Here is a 13,535-nt window from a genome sequence, read left to right as displayed (position 1 = left end):
CAAAGCATGTACGTGGATGGGAGAGGGAGGCAGGCTGACTTAAAATACTTCAGGGTCTTAGCATTGTTGAGAGGAGAGTAAAGATAAAGCGAAATAAAACAAAGAGCAAAAATAAAGTGGCATAAATTAATGCAAAGAAATTATTAATCACAGTAAGTATAAAATAAAGATGGCAGCATGGGATTTAAGAAACAGCACTACCACCTAGCTAATGCTGTTTATAAGAGATTTTCATTCACCAGAATAACAAGAGCACTTCTAAACCTGTAAGCAACTGATAACATAGCCTCACAATATATAAAGCTAGAATTCACAGAACGGCATGGGAAAAAGTACAAATTAATTCATTATTATGGTGAGAGATGTGCACACTCTCAGTAGCTAAAAAGTTAAGAGTTTTTCTTTTTAAAAAGATAGTAAAGCACATAAATAATATTAAAAATTATAATAAAGAAGATCAATCTAATGGCTATCTATAGAGCAATTCAGGTAAAAAAATAAATTTTTAAAGCACACATGGAATATTTATAAAATGACCCTGTACCAATCCACAAAGCAAGTAGTAACAAAAACAACATGCTATGAGGTTCTGGAAGCAACTTCCAGGAGAAGAATCCCAAACCATTCTGTGTCATGAAGTGCCAATAAAAATGAACATGTAACCTAATATAACCCATAACGCTTTACCTAAGTGTCTATCAACCTATTTTGGGTGTGGGAATACATTTTCTCCATAGGAAAAACATATGCCACCCTTGAGACAGGTTCTGAAACTAGCACAAAGATGCAGATGTGCCCGTGCCTTAGGTGGAGCTACTGAGAACCAGAGACTCCACTCCCATTCACCAGAAGGTCTTCGGGTGAGCAAGGCTGCAGTGTCAGGATGGGGCCCATGCAGCTATAGAAGCAGAAGCAGCTCCTCCATCTGAGCCAGTCACTGAAGCCTGCTTGGCCTAAGACAGGCATTCCAGCAGGCAGAAACTAAGAAAAGCAGGGGAAATATCTTATTTCCTCCTCGACTTGATGGCTAACGAATCTTCTCACATGACACTAGACAATACAAAAATGGAGACCAGGGTTCATTTCGTTTGTGTGGGGACAGAGACAAAGGAGGCTCTTGGGGAGCGGGTGCCATCAAATGGAGGAAGCTGGTGGACAGAAGAAATGTGGGAAGGGCCTGGGATCAAGGTGAGTATTTAGGCTGAATAGCAAATGAGAACTATCTGAAGGACCATTAAATCCAAATAAGTAAATTCTGGCACGGCAGTCAGAGAATACACACAGGTTAGGTTATAGCTACACTTTGTTTATAGCCACTTAGCCAGTGGGTCTTTTGTGAACAAAGATTCTATCTCCAGAGTGCACTCGTGGCATTCAATACGTGCTGGCACAAGAACTGTGACAATCCGCACTTGGGCCCTCTGAGCAGGGCAGGGCCTTTGTAACAGGTCCATTCAACAGACCCTCACGAAGGCCCTACCACATCCCATGCATGCTCCGTTCTAGGCCCTAACTAGGACACGACAACAAACGGGCCACACAAGGCCTCTGTTCTCACAGGGTGTGGTGAGAAGAGAGAAAGCAGCAGCAACAAGATAAATGTCACAGAGATCTGCACAGAATTCAACAGGCTGCTGTGAAAGCAAGTGGCTGGCTGTTCCTTGGTCTGTACTGAGGAGGAGACAAAGGCAGCCTCTCTGAGCAAGAGTATTTAGGGTAAAAGCCGAGTGACAAGACAAGACTAGCACAGAATGATGAGGTAGAGGAGCACCGAGGCAGAGGGCACAGCTAGGGTGGGAAGCAGCTGGCACACGGGGAGAGGAGGGGGGAAGCTGGGCCTTATCAGGTTCAATCCGCAAGCCAGGCTAGAACAGCCGTCTCCACAGTCAGCTTTATGGAGTGTGGAAAGTCTAGCTCAGCAGCAAGTCACACAGCCACAATGAGAAGCTGCCGTTTGCTGCGTACTCTCTGCACAGGTCTGGCCACCTGTGAGCTAGTAAAGGGAGTGCCCACAGGACTCTGTGCTGTGACAGGCAGAGAGCAGGCTGATTTCCTATCTCTCAAACAGACTGGGTGAGAGGAACTGGATTCATTCCCAGTGACTGTCTTTGAGGGCAGTGCAGTGTGCATGCACCTGAAGAACAGATTATAGCTCAGATTTTTTTGTTTTTTTTTTTTTTTTAGATGGGGTCTCACTCTGTTGTCAGGCTGAAATGCGGTGGCATGATCTCGGCTCACTGCACTCTCTGCCTCCTGGGTTCAAGCGATTCTCCTGACTCAGCCTGCCAGCTCTGATTTTATGACATTAAGTAAATAGAAGAGACATCACCTTTTAGAGCAAATTTTGGAGAAAGCTGGTTTATAAACGGAGATGTCTTTCGCTTCAAAGTGGCTACCTTCTTGAGCCTAATCATTCTATACTGTTTGAGTCCACTCTCTGTTACAAAAGGTGGATATTCTAGATTCATCCTTTAACCATCACTAGGTTTCAGTAGCTCATTCCTACGAAAATTTTAAATCATACAAATTGAGAATGTCTTTCTTCAAATATTTTTGCAAATATTTTTAAATGAATTTATAAATGTTTATATGGTACATATTAGTCTTTAGATTAAATAGGCATCTAATATTAACTATTTATATCCCACTCTCTAGTTATGATAGAGGTTAGCATTTTGAAATGATGGTCTACACTAAAACACTGCCTTACTTAATATTTTATTTAACTTGGCAGATATTAGATATATTAAATAGAACTTTAAAATGCTAATGATTCTGCACAGATCAAAGGGCACTGGAAATTTAAAAGTCTATCAGCAAAAAACAAAACTAATTTTGCTAAATTCCAGTTTATGTTTCATCAGGAAATATCTTGTGATTGTTGAAGAGTACACCACCAACGCATTCACATCAGGAAAAGTCTGGCACCTCTCGATCACTCTACCAACTGATGACGTCTCCCCCAATGTTTCCACAGAAGAATGCCTCACAATTCCTCGGAACTCCTGGCTCCTACTTCTCTAGCTTTGTTTGGATAATTTCTTTCACACTGAAAAAGGTTAGTTTAATAAAACGAGACATTGGTTTTATTTTCATTTTCAAACCTACCTTATGGGAATGATGTAAGAAAAGAGGAGAAGGAACCGGAAAAGATTGCGGTACCATGGACCCACAAATCCTTGTAAGGTTACCATAACAACGGAAAGAGCAACTAAAGCCACAAAGAGTGCTTTCGTCAGCTGGTTGAGTTCAAGGTCCAATAAACCAACCTGAAAGAAAAAACATCAACATGAACAAGCTAAGCATAATGTCCCCGATACTACAAATCAGAACACATGACAATGACATTAAAAACACACATGACCAAGCTAATCACAATGTCCCCAATATTACAAATCAGAACACATGATAATGATGACATTAAAAACACACATGAACAAGATAACCAAAATGTCCCCAATATTATAAACAGAACAATATTACAAAATGACAATGACATTGAAAAACCAGGATTATTTTGGTATTAGCCTTTATTATAATGAAATATGAAAATGTTACTAACTTTTCTCCTGAAACACCTTTGACAGATTCAAGCAGAATTTCTAGAAATGAGTCACGATCCCCAGAGCATTTCCAGAAAGGATCTACTGACAAAACACCAAGCCAGAGCACACAGCTGCAGCGAACTCAGATATGGCCTCTGGACGATGGCGCACTGGTCACCGGCTGGGGCAAAGTGAAACGCAAGCCTAGAGAGGGCACTGGAAGCTTGCTCAGGGCCAGGCCCGGGGCAGAGAGCTCTCAGAGCACAGGTGCATCTCCCTGCATGTGCTATGCCATGGCCATGCCTGATAGCCACGTGGGTGTCTCTGCACATCCCCCGTGAGGATTCTACTCAGATGGAGAGTTCCCAAGAACGGGACAGAATATATGTCTTTCCCATCTACCGGTAGTCTCTCTGAAAGAGCTTATCTTACAGAAAAAAAGCAATAGATAGATAGCTTATAATGAAAACCTTTTTAATTTGCACAAATCCTACATTGTATGTTCTCCCAGTAAGGTACACTATACTCAAGCCCATTCTATGGATCATTTACCAGCTAAGCAAAATGTGAGGGAAAATTATGTCAATAAGAATCAGTTCATTTTTTTGGCTGCATTCTGTATAGGATCTTGGAAACAGTGAGAACTAGCAACCCACACAGCTCTCTCGCCACACAAGTGAAGAGAATATAGTTCTTCTGAAGCATGTACCTTCAATTTTGAGCTCTAGCAATCGCTATGAACTGTTTCTCCTTTCTTGCTTTCAGCCCTGAAAGACCACAAGGCAGCCCAGTGAGTGGGGTTGGGGATGAAAGCGGACTTGCTGCAGGAAGGGAGGGAGAAGTGACGCAGCACAGCGATTAGGATTCCTTGGGACTCTGGATTTGGCTAATTTAGATGCTGACTCTGCCGCATCACAGCACACCCTTGGGAAAGCTATCTGTAAAACAAGGATTGTGGGAGTGTCTTCCTTGCAGCTCCCGGGGGAAAGGGAAGAGGGAGAGCCTGGCACAGTGGCCACAGTTCCTGCTAGGAAGCACACTCCCCACGTACGCTGCTGCTGCTGCTGCTTTTATCACACACGGGTTGGAATCCACGTCCTCTGTTTACTGAGTGTGACTTGAGGAACACCCTTAAACTCTTTGTTAAGCCTCATTTTCTGCATCTGTAATTGGTGGTACTCACAGAGCAGAGGCGCCAGGGTGAGAGGCCACTGCCGTCGGCATCACTAGGTCGAAAAACAGCATGTACTTAACTTACTACTTATTTCTGATCTTTCCTAGTAGGTTAGTTATCTATCTGCCACCTCAATTTCTCCTGAATCTGGAAGAACTTTTGAAAAGGAGTACATGAAGAAAACATGATTGTAAAAAACCTGATTAAAAAAATAAAAAGTTTGAGAATTACAGAACTAATAAATAACTTGGTTTATTTTGTAGTGCTTTTTGAAAATCTGTAACTTTGTCCAATAGAAAGCTAGCCTTTTCCCACAACTCATATATTTAGTTTACATCTGGTTTTGATTAATACTTGCCACAAACTCTCATGAGATCATTAGAACCTACAATGATCAAGCAAAAATAAAACTTTGTCAAAAAGTCCATTAAGTACAGTTGTGAAGAAAACTCAACTAATTAAACAAATAAATTTACATGTCTACATTTTGTGCTAAACTCTAAGGTTATGAAAATGAGCTAATTTTAAGATTTTACCTGCAAGAAACAGCTAATCTAGTAGGAGAAATAAAAAGAACACCAGTGATCTACGTTATAAAACAGAATCATAAAATAGGACGTTTTCTCTTCTAACCAGGTTTGTTTTAAATCACTTCCTGTGGCCGACAGTCAGCACTACCGTTGGTTAATAGATACTTCATGGCTGCTCACAACAGTGTAGGGACAACAGGAGTGATGACAAGAACCCCAAAGCCCTATGACTGGCAGTGCCCAGAGTCCAGGTTCCACGCCCAGCAGAGATGGGGGCACACTCGGCAGGTGGGGTGGCACCTCCTGCACTGTCCTGTGCACACTGCCACTGTCACGGGCCTCACTTGGCCACTTCACTGTGTGAGACTCCTAAAAGAGGACACTTTAAAACACAAAGTGTCAGTTTTATGTGAAATAGCTACTCCATTCTAATGTAACAACTAACGAGACACTTGGCCTGCCACAAAAACTCTTCTCCATAATGCAACACAGCAACACAGCCAGCAGCTCATTTTCAATATAAACTCTTCAAAGACTGCACATTCCCAACGCTGTATTCTCCAAGAAAGCACACTGCTCTCTAATCCACAGCAGCAGACCCCCTTCCAGCCAAGCAAAATGTCCGCAGCAACATCTCGGGGCTCCGGAACGCGGCTTTTGCATTCCTGGGTCACCACAGAACAGTAACGGCACTGCTCCTCCAGATCACAGTCTGAAAAGGAGCGATATTCAACCAGTGCTGAAGTTCCCAACGCTGAGAGTATGGGCTGTGGCTTCCCTTGAGAATGGGGCAGCTGAAGACCACAGCGGCTGATTTATCAGCTCTATTTAGAAAGCACCACCACGAGGACAAATATCGTGCAATTTCCGCTACTTCAACCACTACATAGTTTATGCTTGAATTATTGAGAAAAATAGGTTTTTGGATTAAAATGAAGAAAAATTAAGCCAGGGAAGTAGAGCATGTTTCAAAGCCCAGATCCTTGTGCTGTGACAAAGGCGGTCTAAGTTTCAGGCCTCACTGAGGATCAGATGAAGTCATTATTCATTCAGTCAGGGAAAAAAGACTCAATTACCTCAACCTAAAGATGCTATCAATGAATGCAAAGTGCATATTTTACTCTATTCATCCAAATCCCATTAAAAAGTGAAAGGAATGATTTAATCTGGCCTTCCAGAGTTGGTCTTTTTTTTGTAATAAAATAAAGAATCACTGTCTTGCAAAATGCATAACCACTACCTCACACTTTCCCCTGCAACATCGCGGCAAGGGACTGTAAAAGCCAGGACAAAAACACTCAGAAATGAATACAAAGTTTTCTTTCAAAAAAATGCCACGTAGTGGATGGAAAGATTCAAAGCAGCCCACTGCACCCCGACAGGCAGATCACTCAAAGCACTAACACCTTCCTCACTGACAGAGACAGATGCAGAGGATGCTTGATTAGCAAGTGTAACTATTTGCAAGCCAATAGGTCTTCTCCCAACCCCTTTTAACTTAAAGAAGAGCAATAAAACTTGCAGTGGAATAAAACACAACTTTCAAGAATGCGCTGTGCCTTGCTTTCTTCCAAGCGGCCTTTTCTCAACTATGATTGTTCTTCCTGGAATATAACTTGTAGCGCTACACTATATAGCATAAATCTTGTGGGGTGGGTTTTGTGTCTGTCAATTCTAACAAAACAGAAGAAAAGACACATTTCAACACTTGGGTTTTTTTTTTTTAACCCACTTCTATTAATAATCTTTTAGTATTCAATTTCTCTGAAATATGCTTTTCTTCAACTCATCTAACATACAATCTGAAACTCTTATAAGATACTTAAAATAAAAACCAGTTAACTTATAAAGTTACAGATTCTACAAAGAAGGTCATAACTTTAGTTTTGATGTGGATCTCTTCCTTCTTTAAAAATATCTTAAATACCTGGACAGACCAAGTATCTTTTTCCATGACTGCAAACTCTTCACCCATAAAAAATATGAATCACTTGAAGCAATTATGACTGTTTAAGAAAAGGTAACATAAATATACTTAGAACTCATTTTCAACATTCATCGTCATCTCCTATATTAGCAAAACAAATTGTCTTCTACTTGTCATAATATTTGTTTTATTTCAAACAACTGTGATAACAAAATTAAATACGCTACTGGAAATTTTAATCTCCAAGGGAAAATTTGTGCATGATGTTAAGACAACCACAATGATTCTGCAAAGGGGCTGTTCTAGGATAATGAACACAATAATTGCCTGTATAATCTAAAATGCTACTAATGGCAACAATCACAAATCCATTTAGCTCCTCTTTAATTTATGTACCAAGTTTTAAATAGCTAATGGTTCTCAGTAAAATAATGGTTTATACCAACAATAAAGGGTAAATATGGTATTCTCCTTGCTTAATCAAGAAAAGATCAGTCAGGCTTTTTTTTTTTTTTTTTAATGAATGCTCAGACGAGTGAGAATCGGACCTTATCTCCATGACACAGCAACACTTCAATCCATTTCAAAGTGAAAACTCACATCATACTATGAAGTTCCTAAGAAATCAACGTACACGGCAAATTGGAGCACAAGTCGAATACTGTAAAATCTCAGGCCTCACTGATGATTAAGCAAAGTGCCTGCGTAACACTCACCCCAGGTTAACAGGATGTCGGCATCAAAACACTCTTACCACCCATCTTTTAAAACTCACGGGTACTTATTCCTTACAAAGAAGTAGTTTAGAATAGTAAAATGCAAAACTTCAAAGAGCCAACTTAAACTCTTGTGGAAAGCTAAATTATTTTAGTTTGTCCTGTAGTTTCCCTGTGAATGTAAGATAATCAGAGCCCCCGCTCTGATACCTAATTCATTCATGACTACTGTGCACAGGCAGAGAAGTTCGGCTTTCTACATTGCTGACTGCGTCAGGAAGAATGCAACTGTTAATGGTGCGATTATCTTACATCCGCTGAATGATTTGTGGATCAGTTCTTCACTGAGGATTTGGACCCTGACTACAAAATTGATACAGGGCTATGCCTTAATCTAACTGAAATTCCTGTAAAAAGCATATTCTTTTAAGTATCTTTGAAACAAATAAGCCCTGTATCTTTCACTGCTAGTAGAATCTTAAGAGACAAGAAAAAAAAAGTAATTTTCAGACCTTCGTGTTTCTGCATTTCACGTAAATGAAACTCATGCATTAAATCTAAGTACTAAATTTTACAGCACCAACTTCTTTCATTATGAAGTTTAAAAGTATTCATTTTTAAAAAGTGATGCTACATAGCCTTTTTCCTTCTAAAGTTTATTATTTGTTCCGTTTTGAATGTGAACTACTAAGCCTTAAGTGTCTGTCGTACGCGCAGGCTGGCCACACACTGTAGATGTGTCTGAGCTGTTATTGCTGGTCGCCTCAGTGATCTGCGAAATAAGAAGGGTTTCTTTTGGCCATTATAGTCTATTGGCTCAATAATCTGTGCTTTAAGAACTCCCTAAGTAAGTATTAGCACAACAATTCTTAACGTTACAACTTCTCACCTTAGTTGCTAAAAATCAAAACCTGCGTTTACACAATAGGCAATTTAAGAATATTTCATAACCTACATGTTTACCTACCAAGAAGTTTAACAAATGTTGCCTATTCTATACTCAGAATTTAAGGTTTTTCCCTTGCTTGCTATATAGTTATTACATATGTTTTTCCTTGAACATTTAACACTTTTTTAAAACAATATATTTTTTGTGTAAACAAGTAAAGTATTAGTGAAAGGATCAGCTACTAAACAGAGAAGAAGAAGCACTTTTGAAACCAACATATGACACATAATTAAGACACAAGGGAGTTCAAAGCAAACCCTCACACCTACTTTACACAAACTGGAGCTACCCAACTTCTGATGTTACAAATGATACTGTCACTCTGTCAGCCGACCTACATAAACATGTTTGTAAGAATAAAATGATTACTAAAATCAGCAAGCATATTACCTGCTAAGTTTGAAGGGGGCTTAATGAGTACAGAACGAGGTTATCTTCTGAAACTGCTGGCCTTCTAGATCACTTGAAAATTTTTTACACTAGTTCTAGCATTTCCTAGGACATGTATCCACTCACCAGAATTTTTTATAGTCCATAATGCCAGAAAATAGCATCATCTCTGAACACATGTATACAAAGACACATCTCACGCTTAATGTATGCACGCAGACACATCTCACGTTTGCGATACACACAGACACATCTCACGCTTGGTGTATACACGGAGACACATCTCACGCTTGGTGTATACACACAGATATATCTCACGCTTGTGATACAGACATCTCACGCTTGGTGTATACACAGAGACACATGTCACGCTTGGTGTATACACACAGAGACATCTCACGCTTGCGATACACAGACACATCTCACACTTGGTGTATACACAGAGACACATATCACGCTTGGTGTATACACACAGACACATCTCACGCTTGGTGTATACACACAGACACATCTCACGCTTGGTGTATACGCACAGACACATCTCACACTTGGTGTATACGCACAGACACATCTCACGCTTGGTGTATACGCACAGACACATCTCACGCTTGGTGTATACACAGAGACACATCTCACGCTTGGTGTATACGCACAGACACATCTCACGCTTGGTGTATACACAGAGACACATCTCACGCTTGGTGTATACGCACAGACACATCTCACGCTTGGTGTATACACACAGACACATCTCACGCTTGGTGTATACACAGAGACACATCTCACACTTGGTGTATACGCACAGATACATCTCATGCTTGCGATACACACAGACACATCTCACGCTTGTTTTATACACATAGACATATCTCACGCTTGTTGTATCCATGTAGACACATCTCACGTTTGTTTTATACACGTAGACACATCTCACGCTTGCTGTATACACGTATACACATCTCATGCTTGTTGTATACACATAGATACATCTCACGCTTGGTGTCTGCACATGGACACATTTCATGCTTGTATACATGGAGACACATCTCACGCTTGTTGTATACACGGAGACACATCTCACGCTTGCCCTTACAAAACTCATGCTGACTTTCTATGTTCATACAGGACAACTGGATTCCGTCTAGTAGTGTCTGACAGTCTTACTGACATATTAGAACTGTTATCAAAGTAAATCAAAGCCATATTTAAAACAAAAATAAGCATGTGATAACATACAAAATTACCTAGAAAGTATTTGGAAATTTAATTTTTGCTCTACGTACAGAAATTACATTAAAATCCAGCACGGGATATTAAGATAACACATTTTCTGATGTAAAATATTATTCCGAATTGTATTTTACAATCGCCACATCGTTTATCTGAAAATCAGGGCCAGTGGAAGCTGAAGGACTCAAAGTCACTCTCATTCCAACACAACACTGCCGACCAGGGCTGCGCTGCTCAGGTCCGTGTGGGTCCGGGTCATACTCACACCTCCCGTCTGCCTGTCTGCGGCTGGGAGGGGAAGCCGGGGAGAGCGGGGAGTGCGGGGCGCAGCCGGCAGGGGGAGCGCAAGGCCGGCGAGCATCCGGATCCCGTCAGGCCATTTCTAACCCAATCAGTCCAGCACATCACATACGCTCACTCATTTATTTCTGACAAAAAGCGTTATCCTAAATATATGTTTTGTCCTGCAGAATGCAGGCCGGAATCTACAGACTTGAACATCCCGGATTACAGGGGGGTGGTTGGGGCCCCTGAATACAAATCTGGCATCCGTAGAAACCCCATTTAAAGACAGGACCTCCGCAATGCTGTGCACAGTCAGCAGGATGGTGCACTGGAAAGGCTTTTCCAGGACTCAGATCGAAAAACTAAGTTGATAACATTGTAACAACAGCTTCCTTAATGATTTCGAGAGCCTGAATACATTTACCTTTTTTGTCTTAATGTAGGAAGGCACCAATTTAAAATAATTCCTTCAATAACCTCAGCTATCCACTAACAGCAGAAGCCTCAGCACGCAGCATCATTCATAGAAGTGGCACTTAGTGTTCAGTCTAATACACGATTTATTTGGGTAATTTTATATTTATTTTAACAAATATTTTACAAATAGCATGAACCTATTCTTTAACCCTTATTATCTAAATACACAATACCCATGACTTTGGTGGTGTGTGTGGGGGGGGGGGTCATAAAGCTCTCGTATTTTACAAACAAGCCAGCAAGCTCTGCAGAACTCCAGGAAGAAGAGATCCCGCTGGTCGAGATAGGAGGTCACTGGACCTCCAGGTCCCCAGAAGCCCAAGAGTTCTGACTGTTTTATGTTTCTTTACAAGGCCCACACTCTAATACTTCTTGCTCCAATGAATATAAAAAATAGATTCTATTCTAATAATAACTCTAAGTGGTACTGATACTGTAAAAGTCTCTCACTAGGAGTCATAAAACTTTAAGAGACTTAGTAAGAAACGGAAGGCCATGGCTTTCTTTAAAATGATTTAAAATACAGAGCAGTCATCTCCTTTTATTTTCTTAGTCTATTTCTAATAGTATACACTGAAGAGACTATGCTATTTAGACATCTTTCTTCTGGGAGGTATCTGTCTTTTTATTTTACCCTGAATGTGGCAAGTCCTTATTTTAAACATCTCAGGGTAGGGTAGAAATACTTTTAAAATATACTTTTAAATATTCATTTAAGTATAATAATTTATAAAAATATACTGCTGAACAGAAAATCTTGTGTCAGATTCCATTAAAAACTCATGGAGAAAATTACTAAACATGTGGTTAGGGCTTCTCATGTCACAGCATTCCAAAATTCCCAAGCACAAGATCTGTCTTTCCTTCAAAGAGCTTAAAAAAATTACTTGATTCATTTCTAGTGTTGAGAATATGAGGTGGTTTGAATAAAGTATTCTGGTAAGTAGCTTGGAAATGCTGTGCCATAGATGGTGAAAAAGGCTGAGATTCAGAAGAGAAAAATAGATGGGACCATTCCTTCTCGCAAGGAAAGTGAGTCCTTGCAAAGGCAGGTGCACAGGAGGGCTGGGAGTGGCCTGGCAGACAGGACCAGCCCAGCCCTCCTTCCATGGAGCCTGCCTGGGACGTAGCCATGAAAACTGTGTTTTTTTAAGAAACGGTGCAAAATGAGGGGTAGGGTAGGGGAAAGATCACTTTCCACCTGCTTATTCCTCTTATACAATTTGAGAAAAGAGAATGGTCAAATGTTTCTTAGTAAACAAGACTGCTAATTTTATTATTAAAACTTTAATTTTCAACTTAGATTCTCTTCATAAGAGGTGATGATACAGATTAGTTTCTACAGTAAAGTGAGAAATTTCTTCAGTGATTAATTTCAAAATGTTGCCATCTGAATTCTTTATCTCACATGCCAGCAAGTATAACATATTTAATGGTTTGTGCAAGGGAATTTACTAAACATTATTAGTGAAGAATATTTTTATATAATAAATTCCAGAAAGTCTGCTTTCATTAAAGGCTGCTTCAAACACTAAACATACCGAAGTTGCTAACTGTTCTCTAACAGTATCTTAGGAACGACCACAAAATGACAACAAGCAGGACAATTCCTTAATGCTTAACTGCTCAGCTGTGGTCCAGTTGACTTCAGCCCTTTTCCATCACCTCAGTAACCTACACGCGGCTGTATCAGAATCAGCACAGAAGAGATGTTACAGGACCTCGTCAAGGACATCAGGTCGTCACTGTGAAGTAACATGCCACTCTCTCCTTCTGTGTTTCTTGGCTTATTGTGTAAATACGTGGGGATTCATGAGCCACTGGAAAAATCTCTGCCCCATTCTCCATATATCTGGCACCTACCACTATTGTAAAACTACTCAAAAGTATTTTTAAATCAAGAACCATTAGCTGTCTTGACAAGATATATGACTAAAATATTTGCTGATCAGAACTACACAGTATTCTATTTAATTCATTAAATTCCCTTGCAATTAAATGCATGTCACCGATTTATATTAAAAACACGAGGATATATAAAATGCTGACCAGTGTATGAAAGACTTCAGAATTACTATCATCTTGAACAAAGTCACTAGGCTCTGTACATTTTCTGTTCCACCCACACATCTGCTTAACTAGCTATTAACCAGAAGTTAATAATAAATGTTTTAATTTTTAAGGCAGACTAGCAGAATTACAGACATAGAATACCAAAGAAAAGAGAAAAAAATGATGTTAAGTTCTATCAGTCTAATATCTAACTTTGAATTACATAGTTTTCAAAATCCATAGTTCTCAGGATTTGTATT

At 40.0% G+C, this 13,535-nt stretch overlaps 1 protein-coding gene across 8 annotated transcripts in view; it reads right to left on the bottom strand.

The window, feature by feature from the left end:
* Nucleotides 1–13,535, bottom strand: part of ATP9B (ATPase phospholipid transporting 9B (putative)) — a 288,436-nt gene that overhangs the window by 99,618 nt on the left and 175,283 nt on the right. For all 8 annotated transcript variants that reach the window (XM_064371986.1, XM_064371987.1, XM_064371988.1 and 5 more), the window contains one exon: nucleotides 3,109–3,269. In XM_064371986.1, the coding sequence (XP_064228056.1) occupies nucleotides 3,109–3,269 (161 nt within the window). The remainder of the gene's footprint in view (nucleotides 1–3,108; nucleotides 3,270–13,535) is intronic.

Source organism: Aotus nancymaae, unplaced genomic scaffold (genome assembly GCF_030222135.1).
Source record: "Aotus nancymaae isolate 86718 unplaced genomic scaffold, 86718_ANA_hifiasm-v0.15.2.pri h1tg000253l, whole genome shotgun sequence".
In the NCBI taxonomy this organism is placed as follows: Eukaryota; Metazoa; Chordata; class Mammalia; order Primates; family Aotidae; genus Aotus; species Aotus nancymaae.
This window is presented reverse-complemented; position numbering and strand designations above follow the sequence as displayed.